General features: G+C 42.4%; 1 protein-coding gene and 1 long non-coding RNA gene across 2 annotated transcripts in view; one reads left to right on the top strand and one right to left on the bottom strand.

The window, feature by feature from the left end:
• The window catches only part of LOC109037826 (uncharacterized), a 308,967-nt gene that overhangs the window by 104,219 nt on the left and 177,820 nt on the right, over positions 1 to 26,928 (bottom strand). The window lies entirely within an intron of this gene.
• On the top strand, positions 11,851 to 14,424 carry LOC140225749 (uncharacterized). The gene has a single exon (XM_072305642.1). The coding sequence runs from the start codon at positions 11,866 to 11,868 to the stop codon at positions 14,422 to 14,424; it is 2,559 nt and encodes an 852-aa protein (XP_072161743.1). The 5' UTR covers positions 11,851 to 11,865.

Here is a 26,928-nt window from a genome sequence, read left to right as displayed (position 1 = left end):
ATGTGAATGTAAACACGCCGATTGTTATTAGGTGGTTAGAATAATAATCGTCCCGTCTTATGAGTTTTGGCGGATTGGCGTCGGTTATGTTGAATATTGCGTAGGATCCTTGTGAGCAGGGGTTGGGTGGAATGACTCCTCCAACGAAATGTTCACCTGTGCCGTGGATCGTTTTTGAAGCGGGAAGCTCGAAAAAACGCAAATTGTGAAGTAAGGAGTGCATTTCAGACTTTGCCGATGCGCTCATCGTGATTTTTGAGACAGTTTCTATGAGTAGAAACGCTTATTTTTGCTCCAGCAAAAGTTTGCAACACGCCCATTGTACCTAGAAAAACCGTTACAGAAAATTTGACCGGGTCGTAAATACTATCTTAGTTCCCCCAAATTTTTTTAAAAGTTTACTCACCCATGCCGACGAGAAGCTCATAATTCTCCTTTCGTCAGAGTAGTCAGAGTAGGAGCTCCACTCGGAATCACTTTTCAGTGATTCCGAGTGGAGCTCCTACTCTGACTACTCTGCTCAAACGAAAGGAGAATTATGAGCTTCTCGTCGGCATGGGTGAGTAAACTTTTAAAAAAATTTGGGGGAACTAAGATAGTATTTACGACCCGGTCAAATTTTCTGTAACGGTTTTTCTAGGTACAATGGGCGTGTTGCAAACTTTTGCTGGAGCAAAAATAAGCGTTTCTACTCATAGAAACTGTCTCAAAAATCACGATGAGCGCATCGGCAAAGTCTGAAATGCACTCCTTACTTCACAATTTGCGTTTTTTCGAGCTTCCCGCTTCAAAAACGATCCACGGCACAGGTGAACATTTCGTTGGAGGAGTCATTCCACCCAACCCCTGCTCACAAGGATCCTACGCAATATTCAACATAACCGACGCCAATCCGCCAAAACTCATAAGACGGGACGATTATTATTCTAACCACCTAATAACAATCGGCGTGTTTACATTCACATTTTTCTCGCGATATTAGATATCCGCCTTGATTGACCTCGTGCTCTCCTCAACTTGCGCGCGGAAGCGTCGGCCATGTTGAGCAGGGATTGAATGGGACGATTCCTCTAACGAAATGTTCACCTGTGCTGTAGTATCCTCTTTGAAGCGGGAAGTTTAAAAACACGCAAATTTCTTACGCAGATAGTGAAGTTAGGAGTGCATTTCAGAGTTTTTCGATACGCTCATCGTGATTTTTGAAACATTATCTGTAAGAAACATCTCTTTGCTCTAGCAAAAGTTTGCACCAGGCCTATACACACTGCTACTGCAGATTCAATAAAAAATCAACTCTACCATCTTTTACTATTGCGTCAATATCATAGTGATAATAGCCTCGGAATGGTCTGTTCAATACTCAGAACGTGTTATCCGCCTTAGTCAGCTTCTAACTTTTGAAAGAACGTTTATGTTTAGGTGATTCGATGGACGTCAGATTTTGTGTGTGAGAACAACATGCGATATATCGCATCGATTGGTTCCATTTTATCAGTTACTCATAATTTTTCTCGAATTTTGAGATCGCAATCCTGCTGTTAGGAGACTAATTCACTTACCACTTTTGACAAACAAATTCAACGTAATGGACGCATGGTTTTTTTTTTTAGATAGAAAGTATTGCATTCGAGTGCAGTTTCGATATCAGTATCGAATGCAATATTTTCTCTTTAAAAAAAAACACGCCTTAAAGTAGGGCCGTTTACCTTTACCTAGCTTAAAATTTGTCAAAATCATAGTTTATCTTCTGTATTTTGTGCTTTTTGCAATGACGAGTCATCATAATCTGACTATAAACCATTTCCAAACTTATGCTTCTGAATTTTAGACAAGTTCGGTATGCTATTCTTCCCAGCCCACCTGATTTTAGCTGTTAAACCCGAACTTGACCTTTTTTATGTTCTTTATAAGCACGAGTCACTATCTTAGAAAATGGAATTTTCCCTAAAAACCCCAATTTTTCTTTTTTAAGTAAATCCAGATTTCACAAAAAAAGATGGACGGCGGAAAAAAACGAATGTCATTTTTGACCTTGGCGCTAAAAATTACCTACAGGTGTCAACAATCTAGTCTATTATATAAAGACTATAGGGTTTTGGGTTTTTTTTTTCATCTTTTGCAGACCTGTATTACTTCTCTAATTAGTGAACTTTGAGTGCTTCCGGTTCTTTAAATATGATACCAACTCAGCTAACATGGGTGTTTATTGATGTTTTAAGGTCGAAACTAAAAGACTATCGTGCAAGTACCTTCAAATCTTTTGGGCAAAAAAAGTCCCCTTAATGGGACACACTTTAAATATTTTTCCTCCAAATTTTCAGAGAAGTTTGCTCACAATTTGATCTCGATCATCCGAAACTGTCATAGGAATATATTTACAACTGTCCTTAGAAATAGTACTTTTTCGAGAGACACTTGACAACATTCGCATGTACATATACGGCGATTTCTGCAGTACGCTATGCGTGTCTGTCATTTTATTATTAATTCGCACACTTCTACTGATGTTCTATTTTTAATCGAAGTCGTTTACAAAGCTTTCTGCAGTTTTCTTGAGAGTTTCCGTAAATTTTCCGAAATTATTTAACAATAAATATCGCAGAATACTTCGCTGCGATATTTTCATTTGTACTTTTTCTTAAGCTACAAAAAGAATTAAAAACGCAGTTCAAGTTTCTAAATATTTGTAGGTAAAATACACATTTCAACTCAAATTACAGTACACAAAAAACAAAAAAACAAAAAACAGGGCAAAAAGTGAAGGATAATGACGCGTGGTACTAGGTTTGCGGCGATTTCCGCGTCGCGACAGCCAGGGAATAAGGGAACACGGCCGATGTCATCTTCGCAGTTTGACGCGCCTTCAACCCGGCTTGCGGCAACATGCCTCCATCTGTGATCAAATAGTTGTATCCCTACGCCTAACGTGAATGAACTGAAATACCGACGGCTGCACGCGAAAAAGAGCGTATTTATCATTGTAATATTGCACACCGTTGATCCTTTTTTTTATATACCTATTTATTTATTTATTTATTTGGTTTCCTTGAAAATGTTAAACCTCAGTTAATTTTCCTAACGTTTGCGTACCCCGAATTTTTGTAATCATGTAATACCTTCATGCAGAAAATTTCGATGCGATATTTTGGTTTTTTTTTTTTTTTTAAGCAAGTAAAATTAAAATTGGCGCATTTGAAACGTTGCAGTTACGACACATCATATCCTAAAATGCGGTAAAAAGAGGACGGGAATTGAAAATCATGACGCGTAGCCCCTGTTAAGCGGCGCCAGTCGTGTCATTTTTGCAGTGAAACATGCCTACATCCATGGTCAACTAGTCATATCATTACGCCTGCCATGAATGATCGGAAATACCGACGGCTGCACGCGATAAGAAGCGTATTTATCTCCGATTGGAACGTTGCAGGGTTATATTCCCCAAATTTTAGGTCATTTGATCGCTTCGTTGATTTTATATGGAATTTCAAAGTTTGGAAAAAATTGAGTATTTTTATGACCGATGAAACTTTGAACGGCTGTTACTTTTCAACGGTTCATCGGAAAAACTTGAACTAGGTTTTGTTTCGAAGCTAAGAGCTTCTTCTTTAAAAAAAATAAAAAAAATTGAAAAAAAATTGAATTTTCAAATTTGAATTTTTCAAAAAGGGCATTTTTTAAATTTTTGATTTTTTCTGTAGGTGATCCTTACATAATCTTAAAGCATTTCCCAAAGTTTCATTGTGGGCCGCCGAGCGGTTCCTGAGTTATAGCAATAAACGTACCGTAATCCCATTTAAAATCCATCATATGTACCTACTTTATATATAAGTCATGCATAAGCCATGCATAGTATGAACAGATTCCCTTGACATGGTTGTTAATGGTTAATCGGCTCTAAATAGTGGGAATACGATGTTTTAATGGATGCTCATTGTTTAAATTTTTCTGAATTTCACTGGGGAAAAAGAGAGATGAAGAAGAAACAAAAAATTGCTAAAATTTGCTGTTGAGGGAGGGCAAAAATTTTTCATGTGGAGAGCGAGCAGGCATCCCGCTCTCCCCCCCCCCCCCCGATGTTTAAAATATCTATTTTACAAAAGGTGATAATAAACAATGAGCATCCATGACAACATTCTATTCCCACTATTTAGAGCCTATTAACTAAATTAACAGCCGTGTGAAGGGAATCTGTTCCTCCTATGCATGGCTCATTTGATGGATTTTAAGTGGGATTACGGTACGTTTATTGCTATAACTCAGGAACCGCTTGGCGGCCCACAATGAAACTTTGGAAAATGCTTTAAGATTATGTAAGGATCACCTACAAAGAAAATCAAAAATTTAAAAAATGCCTTTTTTGAAAAATTCAAATTTGAAAATTCAAAAATTTTCAAAATTTTTTTCAAATTTTTTTTTTTTAAAGAAGAAGCTCTAAGCTTCCAAACAAGACCTAGTTCAAGTTTTTCCGATGAACCATTGAAAAGTAACAGCCGTTCAAAGTTTTATCGGTCATAAAAAACCCAATTTTTTCCAAACTTTGAAATTCCATATAAAATCAACGGAGCTATCATCAAATGACCTAAAATTTGGGGAATATTTTTTTTTCAAAAGGAACTTGCAGCACACCAAGTTTAAACATGATCCGAGAGGTCAAGGTTCAAAACCTCGTTGAGTTGACATGGAATGACCCTTCATCAAAAGTAGTAGTAGGTCCTCGGGATGAGTAGAAACATTCAGAGTACAGCCAGTCAGTAGATGCAACTTAATTAACTTCGGTTTGAGATTGGATTGCATCGCCTTTGAAGGCGAACTAGCAGCGATTTTGTTTCCGAACAACAGGCCTCGCCGCGCCGCGTGCCGTTCCAACGGCTGCGTTGTATATGTGAGGGGCCTTGGAGGACTAGAGTCCCTTTATACCCAGAGTTACGACAACTCACTTTTGGTTGGGCCAGGATTGGGCTGAGAGTGGCCTAAAAAAAAATCCAATTCTGATTGGTTCTCGCTCATGGAGGCCGAAACTAGTGCACCAAGATGGCGGTACCTCGTATGTGAACAAGAATAATGAAAATATTTTCTAATTGTGGTTTATCAAGAGTAAATTGTTATTGCCATCGGTCCAAAATGAAAATAGATTAAGAAATTATTCACAAACCAATCTCATTTTCTTTTTAATTGATCAATTTGTTGATGTTGTTGTTTCTGTGTGACAGACATCGCAGGATTCCTGATCGTTATCCCCCAATATCGTTCGTTTGAGTGCACTAGTTTCGGCCTCCATGGCCAGCCAAGGTCGGCTGCCAGTCAGCTGATAATCGAGTTGTCGTTACTCTGGGTATAAAGGGACTCTATGGAGGACAAGGCGCATAAGTGCAGTTTTTGAAAAAAATTAAGGTATTCATGAACTCAACTAAAACGAGTTTGACAGTATATTCTGTGAAAAAGTGTAAAAGAGTAGAATTGTTTTGTATCAATTAGGAGTATGAGTTGTTGATTTGTACAGTTGATGATGGAATTCCTGGAAAAATGTAAGGGATATTTCGAAAAAAATATACTTAGCATATGAACTCACCTGAAAGCGGAAGTAAGGAAGAAACCTCTATATTCACTGCACAGTGAGTCACTTGTTTCTGGTCAGAGTAAGAACCCAGAAGAGAAGAGAAGCTTAAGTGAACAAAACTTGAAGAGAGATTGTCGCTTTCGTCAGGTCAGTCAGGGATTTTATACTCGACTGGTTGGACAATGATTGTTTTTTCCCCTGGAAGTCTCCCCCCTCTACTTCTCAAAATCTGACGTAATACACATCTGGCCTCGATGATAGGCTTATGAGGGGGTGAAATATGATAAGATTATGGTTCCGAAAAGCCATAAATAAAGAAATTGGCAGAATTTATGGCTCATTTTTGACGTCTGTTTAGTAATAAATTACTTTGAGAATGAACACGTGGCGGAAAAAAAAAAAAGTTCTGAAATGTTGACTGAAACAAGTTCCTTCATGTCGTAAATCTTGTGTAGTTTGACAAGAACCAGAAGCCCTTTGACATGATGAGTCTCAAAAATGCCTATCTATGAGTCACCCTTGTGTGGGGAGGGGAGGGGGGAGGGGAGGGGAGGGGGGAGGGGAGGGGAGGGGGGAGGGGAGGGGGAGGGGGGGAGGGGAGGGAGGAGGAGGCGGGGGGGGGAGGCGAGAGGGGGGAGGGAGGAGAGGGGGGTGGCGAGGGGGGGGAGGGGAAGGGGAGGGAGCGGGGGGGAGGGGAGAGGCTTACCTTGCTGGTGGGGGGGGGGGGGGCGATGAATCATGGTCCACGTGTCGGGGCGGGCCGCGCATCCACCGCGGGGCCCCCCGGTAGCAGCCCCCGGTGACTCCCGCGCGCGGGCGCTGGATGACTCATAGGCCAAAAATTTGGACGTAAGAGAGAGGCCCGTTGTAGGTGGAAGTTCAGCTGGTTCAAGTTTTGATGACGCAATAGTGGCTCCAGTGACGACGCGGAAAGCGTTGTGAGTTTCATTCGGCCGATTTCAGCCGTGGAGAAAGGAACGGTTTGAATATGGAGCTAAAGCGCTGGAATCAGCCGGAGAGGTAAGAAATCCCAACGAAGGTAAGTATCCATCTTCCATAAAACACCTTGATACACGGGAAAGAACCGTCAAGGGCCGCAAATGATCGATTTATCGATATTTCCCAATTTGAAGCTACGGTAAAGAATCGATTAAGGTGATTGTCGCAAACCCTCTGATTATCGATTCTTTTCTATAGGTTTAAATGGCGGATCAACCGATGTATCGCAAAACATACATCGCCACTGAAATACAGATGAAATTTTGAATCGACGCATCAATGCACATAGTTCAAATCAAAAAACAACGCCCTGGTAGCATAAAAAACCTCCTCCCACCCGTCCAGTGGCCGAAAAACAGGGCGACGGTCGCCGGTCTTTCCCACGAATAATAATCAGAGTAGTATGGAAAAAAACACATGGATAAACGCTAATTTAAATTAATACACCACAAATCACATTAATTTTGAAACAGCACATCCATAAACATTGTTTAGAGGAAAAACATCAGTTGAAAACTGGAGCACTTATGGGGGCTCATCCCAGCATAAAGTTGGACTGGAATAAATGAGGTTTTTTAACGTGAACATTGACAAACACTGACGGGTGTGCTTAAACCGGCATTTTTCCTCTACTAAAGCGCCGCCACTTTTGGGTCCTAAAGGCCTCCATGGCAAGTGGAGGGGCGAGATGCCCTACTCTCTCTCTCTCTCTCTATGAAGGTGCTCCTAAGTCTTCGGCCCTTTCCTTGCCCTAACTATTTACATTCTTAAAGATAAAAATCTTTAATAATGCAGGTTTTCAGCAGGTTTTCGATTGGGTTCCTCCCGGAAAGCGACGGCGTGGACGTCCTGTGAAAGGTTGGCGACAAGGGGTGGAGGAGGAGATCAGAAGGTGCCAATTGCCTGATGATCTCTGGGAGGATAGGGGGCAATGGAGATTGGGCGTCGCAGAGCGCGAGGCTGCGCTATAAAAGCGGCTTTATGTATGTAAAGATAAAAATCTACGAAATTGAAAAGAGGTGAGGGGAAAGAGCATTTCTAAGCTAAGGAAACCACTATTGACTTTACTGCAGGTACGAAGAATCGCTGAATTTTGCATATTGTGGAAAAGTCGACCTGTGGGAGTTTCAGCTTTCAGATGTAACCAGGCTCTCACGTATGAAGTTTTTCCCTCCAATGCAACGTATCTATACTCTATCCTTTTTTGGAAATATGTTCCTCCCGTGTTCTCAGTGGCGTAATGGAATTTTGCAAAGATTTAATTTAAAGGTATGCCTTTTTCCGAATATGGTAGAATAGCTGAATATAGTTCTGAATATGATAGCCTTTTAACGGATAGGTATTTATATTTTACAGAGAAGAGAAGATCAAGATGGAGAAGATCAGGGTGTATCTTCTCCACCCAAATACACGGCAAATACACGCCAAATACACGGCGTGATTAAAGGTGTAAACGGCGAGCCCACATTTACTTTATCGCGGATTCAGGCACGTCCTACTGACCTGTTTATATGTCAGGCATAACTAAAATTTTTTATTTGACAATTTCAATAGACGAATTACAATTTTTTTTACAGACAGGGCAATTGTGTCCTGCTGGCTTGCTTTTTTTCTCTTTTTTTCGGTTTTTTTATTCTCTCTCAGGATTGGCTCCGCTATTCTGAGCTTATTCATGGAGCTCTTGGGATTGTAAAATGGCGGACGCTGTAAGTAAATGTAAATGAAAAATGACTCAAAATATAGTTTCAATTTTAGGTACATCGCAACGAGAACTACTCAAATGCATTATTACGACGTATTTACAGAGTTTGGCTATTCGTGTACTATTTTCAAGAAAAATCACTTGATAGAATATAAAGTTAGCAGCAAGTGCGGTTGGTGCTCACTGTCAAAAGTTGGCGATGACCCCGATCCTCCCATCCTGAAATACCAACCTAACCTAACAAAGCGAGTAGAGGAAAAATGCCGGTTTAAGCACACCCGTCAGTGTTTGTCAATGTTCACGTTAAAAAACCTCATTTATTCCAGTCCAACTTTATGCTGGGATGAGCCCCCATAAGTGCTCCAGTTTTCAACTGATGTTTTTCCTCTAAACAATGTTTATGGATGTGCTGTTTCAAAATTAATGTGATTTGTGGTGTATTAATTTAAATTAGCGTTTATCCATGTGTTTTTTCCATACTACTCTGATTATTATTCGTGGGAAAGACCGGCGACCGTCGCCCTGTTTTTCGGCCACTGGACGGGTGGGAGGAGGTTTTTATGCTACCAGGGCGTTGTTTTTTGATTTGAACTATGTGCTTTGATGCGTCGATTCAAAATTTCATCTGTATTTCAGTGGCGATGTGTGTTTTGCGATACATCGGTTGATCCGCCATTTAAACCTATAGAAAAGAATCGATAATCAGAGGGTTTGCGACAATCACCTTAATCGATTCTTTACCGTAGCTTCAAATTGGGAAATATCGATAAATCGATCATTTGCGGCCCTTGACGGTTCTTTCCCGTGTATCAAGGTGTTTTATGGAAGATGGATACTTACCTTCGTTGGGATTTCTTACCTCTCCGGCTGATTCCAGCGCTTTAGCTCCATATTCAAACCGTTCCTTTCTCCACGGCTGAAATCGGCCGAATGAAACTCACAACGCTTTCCGCGTCGTCACTGGAGCCACTATTGCGTCATCAAAACTTGAACCAGCTGAACTTCCACCTACAACGGGCCTCTCTCTTACGTCCAAATTTTTGGCCTATGAGTCATCCAGCGCCCGCGCGCGGGAGTCACCGGAGGCTGCTACCGGGGGGCCCCGCGGTGGATGCGCGGCCCGCCCCGACACGTGGACCATGATTCATCGCCCCCCCCCCCACCAGCAAGGTAAGCCTCTCCCCTCCCCCCCGCTCCCCCTCCCCCCCTTCCCCTCCCCCCCCTCGCCACCCCCCTCTCCTCCCCCCCTCGCCTCCCCCCCTCGCCTCCTCCCTCCCCTCCCCCCCTCCCCCCCCTCCCCCCTCCCCTCCCCCCCTCCCCTCCCCACACAAGGGTGACTCATAGATAGGCATTTTTGAGACTCATCATGTCAAAGGGCTTCTGGTTCTTGTCAAACTACACAAGATTTACGACATGAAGGAACTTGTTTCAGTCAACATTTCAGAACTTTTTTTTTCCGCCACGTGTTCATTCTCAAAGTAATTTATTACTAAACAGACGTCAAAAATGAGCCATAAATTCTGCCAATTTCTTTATTTATGGCTTTTCGGAACCATAATCTTATCATATTTCACCCCCTCATAAGCCTATCATCGAGGCCAGATGTGTATTACGTCAGATTTTGAGAAGTAGAGGGGGGAGACTTCCAGGGGAAAAAACAATCATTGTCCAACCAGTCGAGTATAAAATCCCTGACTGACCTGACGAAAGCGACAATCTCTCTTCAAGTTTTGTTCACTTAAGCTTCTCTTCTCTTCTGGGTTCTTACTCTGACCAGAAACAAGTGACTCACTGTGCAGTGAATATAGAGGTTTCTTCCTTACTTCCGCTTTCAGGTGAGTTCATATGCTAAGTATATTTTTTTCGAAATATCCCTTACATTTTTCCAGGAATTCCATCATCAACTGTACAAATCAACAACTCATACTCCTAATTGATACAAAACAATTCTACTCAATTTAAATCAAACTTAATCAACTTTACAACTTTAATCCAACTTTCTCAACTTTAATCCAATTTTCAATCATGTCATTTCAATATTTACTTAAAAATAAACTAGAATTCCAAAACTTGAGTCATGTCTAACTCAGGAAATATCCTTTCATGTTGTTTCTAGATTTATGAACTTGCCACTGTGGGAAAAATGTCGGAAAAGGTACCAGCCATTCGATCAGTCCGATGCAAAGTGTGCGATCAGTGGTACGTGAAGGGCAAGACCAATCATGAGCGGAGTGCATCACATCTGCAGAAGATATTCAGTATCGACGCACCGATAACGTTGGTGGAATCTGCTTTCCAGAGTAGACTCGAAACATACTTTTTAAAAAATCAAGATGAGACTGATATTCATTTAGAAAACTATTTAAATTATAAAATGAGACCTATGATTATAACTAAAATTCGCGAAACCCTCCGTATTAGGAAGAGTCTCAAAGTAAATATAAATGTTTATTTGGAATATGTAAAAGCTGAAGATGAAGATCAAACCCCTAAGGATGCTGAGACCCAGATCAAGTCTTTTAAGACCAAAAATATTGATTTCTTTCGACACAGCAATTTGACAAAGAAACTGAAACAGATGGTGGAAAAAATCCTCGCCGAGAACGCAGAATTTCATATGAAGGAATCAGGATGGACCTTGATCCGAATCATCGGGACCGAATTGCGAATCAACAGATTTAACGCCCTTCAGAGAGCCGGATCTAGCTACATTCCCTTGCCAATAACATCGAAACATGTGGTACATGTGAAAAACGATGATTTACAGTGTTTCAAATATGCAGTTTTGGGAAAACATTTACCTGCAAAAACACGAAACAAGAATAGGGTTTCGAAGTACGCACCATATTTGGATAGATATGACTTTTCATGCGTATCCTTTCCTACACCCCTCAAAGAAATATCAAAATTCGAACGAGTTAACAATGTTTCAATATCAATATTCGGATTGGACGGTTACGATGATGAAACTGACGATGATAATGTTCGCGAGGATGCAGAATTTAACGAAATAGGTTTCGGAGAAGAAGATTACATTCCAGCTTATCACAATGCGAGCGATTGTGACGAGGAGGATGTGGATGATCCGTCATACTTTGTTCGCGACAAGGCTGTCGAAGAAACAGGGAAGAAGAAAAGAAAAGGAAAGATGAAGGATGTCGAAAACCAGACTGAAAAGCCGTTAATTTACCCGCTCAGGGTGACTGATGAAGAAAAAGAAGACCATATCGATTTGCTGTACTATACGAAAGGTGGAAAATCACACTACTGTTGGATATCCAATTTCGAGTCACTTGTTCGTTCTCAAATGACCAGTTGTGAGCATAAGGCATTTATCTGCAAGAAATGCTTTTCATTCTACCACTCGGAGGAAAAATTAGCAGAACACAAGATTCTTTGCAGAAAACTCAGCAAGGATTCTTTCCTACCAGAATATCCGGAGGACCCCGTTTTATATTTCGAAAATTACGCCAAGACCCTGAAACATAAGTACGTTGTCTACTGTGATTTTGAGTGTTACTTGCGGCGGATGGAAACGGATCTTACGGAGGATCACTTAAAACCGAAGAAAGGAACAAACTCTGTAGTTTACCAGCATCATACACCCATGTCCTATGCCTATATGGTGGTATCGCCTGACCCCAAAATAAATACTGAGAAACCTGTCTTGTATCGAGGAGATAATGCTCATCAACACTTTTTGGATGCAATGTTGGAGTTGGCCCAACGGATTTCAAGAAGAATGCAGATCGAACAAGACATCAGAATGTCGCAGGAGTCCCAAGTAGCTTTCGATTCAGCCGTTAGCTGTGAAATGTGTCATGTTCAGTTTTCTAACGCAATACCCAAAGTACGCGATCATGATCATCAGTATGTGGATCCTGCCCTATCCAATTACAGAATGGCTTTGTGCGGTCCGTGTAATTTGAAACTGAAGCACTCGAGAACCATGATAGTAATTTCCCACAACTGGAGCTACTACGATGGACGGCTCGTATCAAAAGCTGTCAGCGGACAAAAATTGAAAGTTACCATCATACCCAGTACAGAGGAAACCTACATCAGCCTTATGATCAGGATGGAAGATAATTTTGCGATTAAATTTGTGGATAGTTACAGGTTCTTGGCAGCTTCTCTCGATAAACTAGTCAGTGAACTACCACCTGAAGCATTCGTTCGGACCGAGAAACTATGTGAAACTCCTGAGCAGTTGGAGATGGTAAAACGTAAAGCTGTCTTTTGTTACGATTACGTTACGGACGAAAGTAAACTGCAGGATACGAAACCTCCGCCTAAAGAAGCTTTCTTCAACAAGTTGAAAAACGAGGGCATCAGCGACGAAGACTACCATCGATTCTGCGAGACGTGGCGGATTTTCGGAGTAAAGGACTTGGGCAGTTATTCAGACCTTTACTTGAAACTCGATGTTTGTTTACTCGCCGATATATTTGAGGAGTTCCGGTCCTTCGGATTGAAACATTACGAGCTAGATTGCGCCAATTACTTGACTCTCCCCAGCTTCGCCTTTGACGCATTCTTAAAAATGACCGACGTCCACATCGATTTGTTCACGAAAGAACAGCATGATATGACTCTAATGATTTTAAATCACATCAGAGGAGGCATATCTCAATGCATGCTGAGACACGCCGAGGCCAACAACCCGTTGGTACCGGAGACTTATGATCCAACGTTACCGAATTCATATTTAATGTATTTTGATGTGACAGCTTTGTATGCCTACACGATGAGACAACCCTTGCCCTGCGGATCCTACGAGTGGGTTCCCGAAGACGAATTAAAAGAGATAGATGTGCTGAAAATGGAGGACGATGCCGAGACCGGACTGATACTCGAGGTTGATCTCTCCTATCCGGAGCACCTCCACCACTTACACTCTGATTTGCCTTTCTGTTGCGAAAACAAAGTACCGCCTCGCCACGGATCCAAACACGTCAAGTTACTCACCACCTTGGAGCCAAAAAACAATTACGTCATTCACTACGTCGCTCTCAAGCAGGCGTTGGAGCACGGGTTGGAGATCACTCGCATTCATAGAGCCCTCAAATTCAAGCAGAGGCCTTACTTGAGAGAATTCATCGATCTGAATGCTCGCCTTCGACAGGAAGCACAAGGCAACGAATTTCACCAGTCAGTCCTGAAGCTATGCTCCAATGCTTGTTACGGAAAATTTTTAGAGAACCCGATGAAACGCAAAAGAATAGTTCTCGCTACCAATGCCAAACAACTTTCCAGATACGTATCAAAAGCTGAATTCATTGATCGAACGATATTCGACGAACAACTAGCAGCTGTGCACTTGCATCGGAAAAAAGTCAAATTTAATCGTCCGGGCATCGTGGGATTTTCGATTTTGGACCTGAGCAAGACGCATATGTACAAATTTCACTATGACGTCATGTTGAAGCGGTACCCGAGAGATAACGTTCATATTTGTTACATGGATACCGATTCTTACATCTACCGCATCGTTACGCCAGATATTTACGCGGATATGCTCGAAAACCTCGAATTATACGATACATCGAATTATCCGAAGGAGCATCCATGTTATTCTGCGAAAAATTATAAGAAAATGGGTACATTCAAGGACGAGTCCAAAGGTTCTCCTGTAATAGTCTTCTACGGTCTAGGAGCTAAAATATACATGTACCGATCCCGAATAGGACTGGACAAGAGAGCCAAAGGGGTTCAACGATCCGTTTTGAAGAAGACCATCGATGAACTGGATTACGCGAAAGCTTTATATCAGAACGTCGATACCGTGCGTAAAATGCGTCGTATTCAAAGCAAGAAACTCGAGATGTACACCATAGAAACCAAGAAGAAAGCCTTATCCAGCTTCGACGATAAGAGAGTCGTTTTACAAGGTAACGTTGTCACTCTTCCCTACGGCCACATAGCACTCGAAGCACGCAAAAGTTTCGCTGCCGACCTAAACGATAAACTTGGCACCGTCGTCTTAAAATCTTCCGATCCCCGAACCCGTACGAATTTCAAAGCCAACTTGGATGCTTTGGAAAGGAAATCTCTAGAAATGCGAAAGACTTGGTACCGAGAAGAAAAAAGAGCGAATCTCAAACGTGAGAGGGATGATAGTGAGGGGAGGAACGAAGGAGACACCAAGAGACATCGAAAAGTCTGATTTTTGTTGTATTTCTGTAATGTTTCAGATGGATCAGATAAATAATCACGTATTATACGTTCCGATCCGATCAATCCATCCGTCCGAACTGCACAGGGGCGAAAGATTCCCTCTGGAGAAAATGATACGTATCAACACCGAATACGGGGAGACCATCCTGGCCTACATCGACTACCACGGAACACAACGCAAAATTTACCTGCCCAAGTCCTATTCAGACACCGTAACGGATGACGGACTCAGAGAAATCAATCAAAAACAGCTAGATATTGTATTCGTTGGTCCGCATCATAAAACTTATCGATACAGAGTGGAACCTAGAGAATAGGTGATTTCGAATGACGCACGGCCAAATCTAGTTTACAATCCTAGCTCCGTTATTTTTTCTTTTTTTTTACAGAAGTTTGAATCTTGAACCGCCATGACCTGCTTTCTCGACGTTCAAGGATTCCGCATGTCGTGGGGATACGTCATCAAGGAAATTTCCATTGTTTGCTCCCAAGGAAAATTGTACAACGTCTGGATGTTGAGACCACCGTGCCGCTTCGAGCAACTCAGCATTGCTGACAGGAACGAAGTCAGACGAGTCAGTAATTACCAGCTCGCATTGGCCTGGGACGATGGATGTATTCCGAACAAAACTCTCGAGGATATATTCGTTCAAATCGGGAGGAGATTCACAACATGGATCGTCGAGGACAACCGAATCAAAGAAATTGTTTTTCCGTTCAAGCCCAAGGTGGTGGAAATTCAAACCTTGGCCGAATACTGCAATGAACTTGCAGGAATTTTCAACGTGGAGGAGGCTGTGCAAGAAACTACCTACCCTGAAATCGGATGTATGTATGACCATCCGAGTTGTGCAGTCCAGAACGTGACAAAACTTTTGAATATATCTAATAAAGCAAGAGAATTACAATAAACTGTTTTGGAGACTACAAATGTTTTACTTTTGAAATCATATTCCACCATTTTGTTTGAATGTGTGTTACAGATCCAATGGATCCTGTGGGATGTAAATTTCTTTGTTCTGTCTAATTTTAAGGTTATTCTTAAGAATACATCGCTCCTCTGTGCTTCCTCAAAGCTTTGTAACGTATTCTCTCTGTACTTTCTATAGAATAAATGATATGTCGCCTCTAACGATGATTTATTCATTTTACCATTGTCTGTACCATTACGAAAAGGGGTCTGGGAAGGAGAGGGGGGGGGGGGTTAAATAAAGATGGCCGTGCGATGCGTAACAAGTAACGGACTCATCAGCTGACCTTGTTTCAGAGATGACCCCAATTCGATACATACCGCAACCATCATCTTTCTGACCGGGGTTCCCGCTGGTCGGCGACGAGAGAGCCACGGAGCAGCAGGACCGTGCATACCAAGGGGAGCAGGACCAGGACCGTGGAGACCGAGAAGCAGGACCGCGGGATACCAGGGAACAGGACTGTGGGAACGGGGAGCAGGACCAGGACCGCGGGAACGGGGAGCAGGACTGTGGGGACCGGTGGAGCAGGACCGTAGAGACCATGGGGAGCAGGACCGCGGGATACCATGGAACAGGACCGTGGGGTACGGGGAGCAGGATCGGAGGGACCGAAGAACAGGACCAGGACCGTGGGAACGAGGAGCAGGATCAGGACCTGGAGGAACGGGAAGCAGGACCGTGGGAAACTGGAGGAGCAGGTCCAGGACCGCGGGAACGGCGAGTAGGACTGTGGGAACCGGTGGAGCAGGACCGTAGAGACCAGGGTGGTAGGACCATGGGGCCAAGGAGTAGGACCGTAGGGGCCATGGGGGGAGGTGGACCCCGGGATACCATGGAACAGGACCGTGGGGCACGGGGAGCAGGATCGGACGGACCGGGAAGCAGGATCGGAGGGACCGTGGGGGACCGGGGAGCAGGATCAGGACCTTGAGGAACGGGGAGCAGGACCGTGGGACCGGGGAGCAGGACCGCGGGGACCGGTGAAGAGGACCGCGGGGACCGTGAGGAGGACCGCGGGGACCGGTGAAGAGGACCGCGGATACCGGGGAGCAGGACCAGGATCGTGGAGTATGGGGAGCAGGACCATAGGGGACCGGGAAGGAGGAAAGCCACGTTTCCGGTCGGATACGCCTCCCCGAGTACGCACAATATTTCCTTCTAGACGACGACGGGAGGCTCCCGCGGTAGCAGGACCGTGGAGGAGGAATACTTCGTTCCCGGTCGGAAACGCCTCTTCAAGAACGAAAAGTAAAATTTTCCTTCCGTCGTAGAGTAGGCAACACCATACACACGGATACTGTGGTTATGGGCCGCGTTCCTGGTCAGCTGACCTCGCTTCAGAGATGACCCCAATACCGCAACCACCATTTTATTCGATCGGGGGGGGGGGGGGGGGGTTCCGCTGGTAGGCAACGAGAAGCCCTCGCAGCAGACCGGGAAGCAGGACCATAAAGACCAAGGTGAGCAGGAGCATGGGGGTACGGGATGCAGCAGAGCCACGTTTATGGTTGGATACGCCTCCCCAAGCAGGAGTAAGAGTTCCTGCTGGACGATGATAAAGGGTAACGGTGCGATCGCTCCACGGTGCGTGGACTCCACGCACTCACCCCCTTCCAAAACTGATGCATCGGATCCACGGGTCGTGGAGCCCACGCACCAAATCAGAGAGAAGTGGTGTGTGGAGCCCACGCCCTGTGGATCGATTGCACCTGTGCATCGGCTCCACGGTGCATTCCCTCCACAGGCCCGTTCCCGAAAAAACTGAACCCGGTAATTCTCAAATTTTTCGCAGCGCGCCCTCGGACGATTTTCCACCTTGATTTGAACTGTCTGGAATACAGTAATGCAGTATTTTTAGTGGTGACCTCATCATATTGCCGAAGAAAGGTTTTATCGCCTTTCTCACCCCAGGAAAGTTACAAGGTTTTTGGCAAAATTCCCTTCCCCAAGTAGCAGTGATCGCGATAAATAGCGATTTTATCAGTTGGTTATCGAGATATTATCACATTAAAAATTGCGATACATGGCGATTAAATCGCTACAAATTGCAATTTTGGGTTCGATTAAATCGAGATTAAATTGCCATTTATTGCGATTTTTATTTCGAAAATACCGCGATCTTAACGCGATAAGATCAAGGATAATCCTTCAGATGTTGATGATCCTGTCGATTTTATCGCCGATGAAACCGCAATATATAGCAATTTTTCCGTTGAGAAATGCTACTTGGGCCTTAGGTATGCGAATTCTTTTGTATTTGGGGGGGGGGGGGGGTCCATTACGCATGACCTTGTCTCCACGGTACGTTTCATGGGATTTGTCTCAGGGAAAAATCTCACTTCCGAAGTAGGGAAATATATGAAGTTAGTTGATACGAATCACAGTTCCACTTAAGAGTCATTGTGGAGTCCCAAGAACGACTTTAAAAAAGAAGAAGTTTATGTTGTGTTGTTTAACGAGAAAAAAAGCCCAGAAGTTTCATTCCTACGATTCGAACTTGGGACAAAACCCGTGAAACGTCCCGTGGAGACAAAGGCGTATGAATGTTCCAACACGGTGATCAAATGGATCGCAAGGGCAGGCACTGCCCTTCATCCCTTCAATACTTTTCATAGCGCGGACATTTGGAAAATGTTGATTGAGTATAGCAATTTTACATCGTCGTTACTGATCTAACTCTAAGATTAACGTGTAACGCATAAAGTACACCCGATGCGCGAAGCGCCTCAAAGGGTTGGACCTCAAAGCGGTCAGTGGGTGTACCCTCTGCTTTCAATAGATGAGAAAATTATGAAATAAAACTCTCTTGAACATTGCTTTAATATTTGCAGGAAACTTGTGGGCGAGGTGAAAGCAGTCAGTGGTCAACTCGTGTCTTTAACTTACTATGTGTAAATTGAAGGGTGGCATATTCCGAAACCGCTGCCAATTGCGAGGCGGCTTGCGGCATCTTTGCATTAGCCTGATCACCGAAAAAAGTAACTGAATCGAACTCTCATACTATGCGTATATACAACACCCCTCTCGCAGCCCTCTCCCTCTCTCTCACCGCCACGCCGCGCCAAACCCTTAGCACATCACCGACTTTCTTCCGCACGATACGGTGGCAATTGGAAAATAAAGAAATATTCAAGGGTGAAAAACACGAATGGCAACACTGTAAGGGTTTTAACTGAATGGACGAAAAAGGGTCCGAACTGTTTATTGTTCTTGGCTAGCTGTCGTTCGCGACAAATTACAACTCCTCCGCGCCGCGGAATCTTTTTTGTTTCAGGTATAACCGCTGCGGCGCGGCGCGGCGGTGACATGAATTTTATTCCAGTCTACAAACGGTGTCCAAAAATAACTGAGACCAAGTTTGTAATTCGGAAACTAAGAAAGGTATTAAATGCAGTTCATACTATGAACCATCAAACCTCAAAATTTGAGCTCATTCGGTTGAAAACTCACCGAGTTATTCCAATTTTTTGGTGACAAGTTGCACGAGCAAATAGCCATACAGGATTTTCGAGTATATATATTTTTCATTTCACGAACTGTTCCTGAGCCGCGCTGCAGATTACTCGAAATTAATTACTCGAAAATCCTGTACCTACGGTTATTTGCTCGTGCAACTCGTCACCGAAAAATTGCAATAACTCAGTGAGTTTTCACCCGAATAAGCTCAAATTTTGAGGTTTAATGGCTAGTACTAGTATGAACTACAGCCCCATACAAACCGCATTTTGACATCGATCATGGTTTCCGAATTATGTACAGATTTGATCTCAGTCGTTTTGGGATGTATAATCTTGCATTCTTGAATCTCTACAAAATTTGCAGGAGGCTCATGTAAAATCGAATTCAAAACTAAGTTATTTCAACATTAAAGCAATTACAAATTTAGCGATGTCACGTAATAGTGGATCCAATTATGCTGAGTATTATGTGATTTCCGTCTTTTTATATTCATGCGTGATTTCATGCAAGTTAGTGGCTCATTGCAAAGAGTCCAATGCCTCAAATTGCTGCTGCCATTTCCTCAGAGGCCCGCTCTAGAATAATCGTAGGGCGAGAATGAACTAGAAGGGAAGTGGATAGCTTCACAAAACTTACCTGTATTCAAATAGACAGTTTCGCAATTTCTTGGTGTGATTTTTTCTAAATGTTTTTCATAACTATTTTTGAAATGTTATTGGTTTAAATAGGTACCACCAGACTGATACCGCAAATTTTAGTCTTTCAAATATTCAGCAAGACGATATTAGCAAGGGCTCAGAGGGCCAATATTGTAGTATTGAGAACAGCATTTATTTTATAGTATACCACCTGACCTCACCTGACGGAACATAATTCTCAAGCATGTGAACCTTACAGTCCATGATGGGATGATAAGAAAGAAAAAGTTCAGTATGCCTTTCAAAGATTATTTGTAGAAAGTGCGTCTTTAAGCTAATTGCATACGGCCACATTTTACGTCCGGATAATCTCACGTGTAAGTAGTCTTAAGGCAGCAGCAATTTTAAAAGAGATATTCACCATAATCTGGAGCACAAATTGCGCTTGTAAAACGTTTAATGCCGTCCTCTTTCTAAAATCGTAGGGTATGAAATGGGTTTTTGCAAAAATCTCAAAAATATGAGCTCGCTGGCGCTGAGAAGTTTTTTTTTTTTTTTTTAAATATGCTCTGGGTTTTCCCTACACGTTTCTATAGGTATTGCCTTTCACACAGCATTCTTTAAAAAAATATGCATGACCTCTCACTGCAGTTGTTGCAATTTATTACTTATCAGTCACCACTCGCGCTTATCTTTTTTTATGCATTTCCTCGTAATAAAGTGTGTATCACCAAATTACGCCAACCCTGTGATCTCAAATGAGTTGGAGAGGGGTATTTTTTTCACCCCTGCACTGAAAAAAATTGACTGTTCGGTCATCAGAATTCCCATTATTAATACCCGGACGAGGATTCGGAGTCAACTGAGTCAAAAAGAAACATCCTTGTTGCGATCCGTGTGTTTCTGTCATTATTCAAAGAGCGTTCTGTCACTTTAAACAGATTATCAGTTGACTTAACAAGAATTTTCGTCCGGAAATCATCGAGTGGACAATTTTTCGCGGGGTATTTTGTCAAACACTACCTTCCTGCCCACGGAGCTATTCAAATAAAGGATAGATAAATTCCTCTACACAAAGTACGGGTATGACCCGATTGATCCCAAACATTTTTCTAATATATAACTGACAAGTAGCGATCATTTTTTCAGGGCTTAAAGAATCAGATACATACATTTTACTTATCGCCCCTAACATGATTTGTTAACAGGTTTTGTTTGATAACAAAAAATAATCATTCATCGCATATACATATAGTTAATGCAAAAGAGAAAGAAAAAATCGATCTTTCATTACCTCCAAAATTGATTCCATTAATATTACTGTATATTTGGTCTTGAGATACACGGTATTTGAATTTACTGTATACGATGTTATCCTGTATTTATATGTAAATTGGGAATTCTGTTCTTTAAATAAAAGTGCTCCTTGAAAAAAGAGTCGTTCGTGAAAAAGAAAATGATGTGAAGCATTATGTAATTATGAGGTGAAATCCGGGGAAGAAAATCAAATTAACGCGCGCTTAGAACTCAAATCTTCCGGAGTCACAGGTAGCCGGAACCCTCTCATCCTCAGCAGCGTGGCCGCACTTTCTCCTGCTTAGATTACTACTCATTGAGAACCGGCGGAAGGTTGAGGGCGTTGCGGCAACAGGGTCGTTAGAGATCCGGAATGTTTGCACGGGATTTTGAAAAATCCACCTCCGTCGTTGACGAACCTCTTTGAAGAATAGCATTGCTATACTGCTATTGATTTGCGAACTACCGCGTATGTGTAGCTCATTAAAGAGGCATAGTGGTGTCTCAATTCCAGTTTACAATTAATGTATAAGAGAAAACGTAGAGAGCTCGCAGATTCCGGACGTCCGGGCGTGAATTATATTACATGAGCTTTTCGTCCCTTAGGTAGCTTATTTCTCAAATGAGATTTCCTACTTTAAATGGATGGTAAAATTAGAAGTATAATTAGGAGGTCGGCCCCCTGGCCAATCCGCAGTCCAACCCCCTAAGATTTGTGTCACTGCTATCCTCATGAGAGTTATCAAGGAATTTTGAAGAAACGCAGTGCTGCAAAAATATTGAAAGCACAATCTCATGGTTATGAGAGGGGATTGAACAAATGGATTTTATTTTCCGATAAGGAACCAGTGTGGACTCTTGTCATATCAAAGTGAAGCGGAACAACTAACTCCGCAGTGGTCAGGGTTGCAAACGCTCGAGGACTGATCGCACCTGTACTCACTTACCCTATCGCGATTCGCGAGCGCGCGTAGGCCGTAAACAGATCACATTTCGCCCATAAAATCCAGAATATGTACCTATCCCGGACTACCGCGGAGTTAAAATAGTTGCATTTTGGGTTCGACCCAACTTCGTATAATATCTCAACGTTCTTCGCATTTTTTTGATTGAAAGAGTGTTCCATTATCTTTGATGTCCAAAAATAAGGCTTAGATTTCATCGAAATGCTAACTGAAACTGAAACATTATGACTTCATCCACGTGAACCACAAACTGATAGAGGTGTACGTGACATAAAGCAAATGCAAACCCCGAACCGCTTTTATTTCCGCCTAGTACAAGGAAACAAGGAAATCAGTTTTTCAGCGCAAGGTGTCTATAAGATGATTGGATTTCGGTTTTTTTTCAGTACAAATGGACGCCATTATCGAAACAATGAATTAATATTTACCAAACGGCACAATTTCTTGGGTCGTAAATTGAGGAATTGACGTGTTCTTTCATGTATTAGGTGGGGATAAATCAGTAATGCTGCCAGGCAGAAAAGTGATCAGTTTCTTTTTTGGTGTGAATGGATGGCACAATGAAACATTAAATATTGGTCGAGCAGCTCAATTTTTCAACAGCATCTTTTTCTTTAAACAAAAACTTAGCTCCGCAGCTTGAAATTATCTCGCCCCGCTGGGCGGCTGAAAAGTGAGCGGAGTTCAGTTTCTTTTTATATGATGGGACGACAAAATTGAAGGACTAAATATATTGCCACGCAACCCAATTATTTCCAAAGCATCGTCGTGCTTAAACAAAGCAATTAGCTCAGTAGCGTGAAATTATCTCGCCTCTTGGTTGTTTCGCGATATCCGACAATGATTCAGCCCTTCGTTTTAATTTCAGTGCCAAAAACAAACAAATAGCGCTAAAAATAAAACCAATCCATAAACCAAAAATTCTCAGCAATGAACCACTGCATAGGTATTTGACATAATATTAAAATTTGTTCTGAATGTTGATCAACTTCACGGATTTTTTGCTAATCCTTTCAGTCTGTGACTCATTTGGGCTCGAGCATCGTCAGGAAAAAATTGACACTTTCAAATCCTGAAAATTACTTATTTTTCCCTTCAGATCCGAAATTATCTCAAAGAATAAAAATAAAAATTAATGCAACATCTTCCGTGTACGCAAAAGAAAATACAGTTTTCCGTAAGTAGACTAAGTATATAAAACCTGCTACCATGTGCAAATAACTTTTTTTGGGTTTAAGTTGACATGGATTTTCTGCAAATTTTACGGAGAGTTCAAAAATGCCTACTTCAATTTAAAATTTAAGACCGGAAAAAAATGCATAGCGCACCAGCGAAACGGTTGCCTGAGAGTTGAAAAGGTTCGGGGGTTGTAAATTGCCGACGATAGCCAGCGAGAAACAATGAGCTGCTGGAGCTCCCTCCAGGTCTTGTCTATTCACTGGCCGTCAGTGTTGCCGTTATTTCACTTTTACCCTGGAATATATTGCTTTCCCGGAGATACAAATCAACTATAAACCGTTGCATGAACGAACGAGAAGCGACTAACATGGGCAAAATGGAGTAGGGGGCGGTGTGCTGGAAATTCTCTACTTAGAGAAATAGGTACAGATGAAGAAACTATTTGATGAAGAAAGTCCTTTTAAAGGGAGAAAATAGCGAAGTAACATTGAAATACGTCAGAGAGTCGATGTATCGATTCGTTTTATTGATTTTTCCCGATCTCACTCAGATTATTAAATCTTACGTGAATCCGTATTAGCGAATTTTAATCCCGAGATACCACCAATGTTCAGTGTAAAATCGATATAACGACTCGATACATTGACTCCTCGACGTGAGTCCCCTCAAAATATTGAAGTATCGATGTGCTGAACATTATTTGCAAAAGGACTCAGGAGCCCGTGGCAACATGAAAACGGCAAATATTAGATGGAATTTCGGCCCCCCCTCCTCCCTGCGGTAACTCGGAAACCGTTCCTACGCTCATCTGGAAATTTTTCTCTGAGCTTTAGGTCATTATAAGCTTCCATTTCAAACTCCGTTCGACCGCCGAATCGACTGCCTAAAAAGCCGGTCTTTTTTGGAAAGCTCCACGGAAAATTTGAGCAATTTTCAGCTCTGATTAGTAGTTTTAGGTCGCAAAAATATATCAAATGCCTAAAGTCGGTGATATTACCATTAGTGTTCGATCACTTTAAACAACCATATCCAAGAAACTTAGGTGAATGGGACAAGAGTCAATTTTGTGTTTATTTCGCCCAAGCTGGGCATGCAAATTAAGAGATTTGTATTTTCTTTTAAATTTCTAATTTATTTGTTTCCTGGCATTCGACACGCCAAGGATTTAAAGAATTTTATCATTTCCCTTGATGGTTGCATAATGAGGCCGGGGCATGATAAGCGGTTGTATAACCAGTTGCGTAACTGCCAGGCCATTTATCACCTATTATGTAACCACCCTTATAAATACCGCGGCAGGAGCCACTTTTAGTTCAGTTGCTATTTCTCTTTCAAGCACTCACAACGAGCACGCCCGTCTAAGGTTGCTCTAGCACGCCCGTTTAAGGCTGCTTCTCTATGCTTCAAAGGGCACGCCTGTCTAAGGCTGCCTTACTCATGCTCTAAGGGACACGCCCGTCTAAGGCTGTTTCCTTCCACTGGCACGCCCGTCTAAGGCTGCTCCAGCACGCCCGTCTAAGGCTGCGATTCTACTCACTTCAGAACTCTTTTTATTTCATTATATTATTTTCTCCATTCGTTCTCTATGATGAATTTAGAGTTTCATTTCTATACGGGCTCTGTTACTATCCCGTCCTTATTCTGAGAGAACTTTAACAACCTAGCAAATTGATCCGGCAATTTCATTTTCAAAGGAGCCTTGAAAAAGGCCCATAATGATTCATGGTCCCTCGGGCCGGATTAATTATTTAACCCTCTTAACTTTAAGATAAGGTTAAAGAACAGAACAAGCGCTAGGAAAAATAGTTCAGACTATAGGACTTAGGATTTTCAGCACTTTAGATTTCTGATTTCAGCATCATGCCGGGTGATGAGTTCCCCGAAAAATCGAACCCTGGTTCAGACAAGGGGCCAGGGCAAAACCCCAAAGAAGAGGCACAACAGGCATACTCTTCTTTACTAGTACTAGTTGATCACAGGGCCGACATTTTCGCGGCAGTTCAAAAAATCTTTGACAAGATAAATCGAGAAATATCTCCAAATAACGTCGGCCAATTTTTGTTTTCGATGGACAGGATTGTCAAATTACAAGAAAAAATGGACGGTGTCCGCCAAGAAATGATCAGGCTAAATCAAAAGCTCTCGGAAAAATACAGGGTTTCGTTAGACAAGCAACAAGAGCAGTTTGATGCACTGATTGAAAACTGTCAAGCCTTATACCTAATAAACAAAGAAAAGGCAGAGGCTACAAAGTCCTCCACCGCCAGAACAGGGGTCCCATCCAATCATGGCGAGAATAAAGTTGAGCATCAGGTGAAGCTACCCAGACTTGAGTTACCAAAATTTTCTGGTAAACTGCGAGATTGGTCTGCTTTCCACAGCTTATTTGAAACGAGCATTCATAAATCAAAATCACTTTCCAACATGGAAAAATTCCAATATCTCATTTCTAGATTAGAAGGTGAGGCTAAGCAGCTCGTGGGTACGCTGGAACTGACCGCCGAAAACTATATCGTAGCATGGGACGCCTTGTGTTTACGTTACAACAATGAACGGCGACATATCCACTATCATCTGAGCAGCTTACTCGAGCTACCGGATGCCCCACAAAATACAGCGTTGCCAGGTCTTCTCTCTAAGGTTCGTGAACATATGAATGCTCTCACCGCACTTAAAAGGAATGAGAATGAATATGCATTGCTGCTTACTACAGTCATAATCCAAAAGCTCTCTTTCGGAATTCGCAGGCGTTTTGAGGACTCAAGAGAAGATTCTACGAAATATCCGGAGTTTAAGGAGCTTGAATCTTTCTTGCAGGGAGAATGCGCACAAATGGATAATTACAAATCAAAGTTTAACAACGATCCTGCTCCGAAAAATACCTACAATAAAGGAGGAAATTCGAGAAATTTTGTAAGCATAGGACCAAAGGAGCACAATGGCAAGAAAACTAACAAAAATCGAAATCAGAAATGCGCCCTGTGCTCCGAAAATCATCCTCTATATTGGTGCGAGGATTTTAAAAATCTTCCTGTGGATTCTCGTATTGCAAAGGTCAAAAGCTGGAATCGATGCAAAAATTGCCTCTCGGACACCCATTCCGACGCGCGCAACTGCAAATGCAAGTACACCTGCAAAATCTGCAGAGAGCCGCATCACACTCTCCTGCATATACCGGAAAAATCCTTCGTTGCCACATCGTCCGGCTGCGAAAGAGATTCTCAAAATCCCAGTATAAGTTGCGTAAATGTTAATTTGCCAGCACAAGTGAAAGGGAGTAAAGATCATTCCATACTTCTTGGAACTGCGTTAGTTGGCTTAAAGTTATCAAACGGTCATTTTGAAACCGTTAGAGCAGTCATTGACTCCGCTGCAATGTCAACTTTCATCACTAAAACCTGCGCCCAACGCCTAGGGCTTAAAATTAACGAATACCAAGCCGAAGTTTCAGGACTTGGTAACCAAAACCTAAAATTCTGGGGAGATGTAGATATAAGCATCAAACCCTTGCATCAGCAAAGACCAGTACTTACTACCAAAGCTGAAGTTTTGACCATCATCACAGATCAGTTACCCACGACTCCACTAAACCCAGAAATCGTGCAACAATGGCAGCATCTCACTCTAGCGGACCCGGGCTATGGCAAGCCCTCTGAAATTGATCTCTTAATCGGAGCAGAACTTTTTTCCTACATCTATACCGGAAACAAAATTCTGACAGAAGATAAATGCTGCGCTCTTGAGAGTATTTATGGTTGGGTCATTACTGGCAAATTGAAGGATTCATCAAAGGAATCAACAAAAAAAAGAACGTTCCTAACAACCGCTCGCGACGCGGAAATTAACAGAATTTTAAGAAGCATTTGGGAACCTGATGAGCCTGAACCCTGCAACGCTCAAGATCCCGATGACGAAAAATGCGAGGAAATGTTTCAAAAATTACATTACAGAGAGTCAAGCGGACGCTACGTAGTACCACTGC

The sequence above is a fragment of the Bemisia tabaci genome, unplaced genomic scaffold (genome assembly GCF_918797505.1).
Source record: "Bemisia tabaci unplaced genomic scaffold, PGI_BMITA_v3".
In the NCBI taxonomy this organism is placed as follows: Eukaryota; Metazoa; Arthropoda; class Insecta; order Hemiptera; family Aleyrodidae; genus Bemisia; species Bemisia tabaci.
The sequence above is the reverse complement of the archived record's forward strand: the minus strand, read 5'-3'. Positions and strand labels throughout refer to the sequence as shown.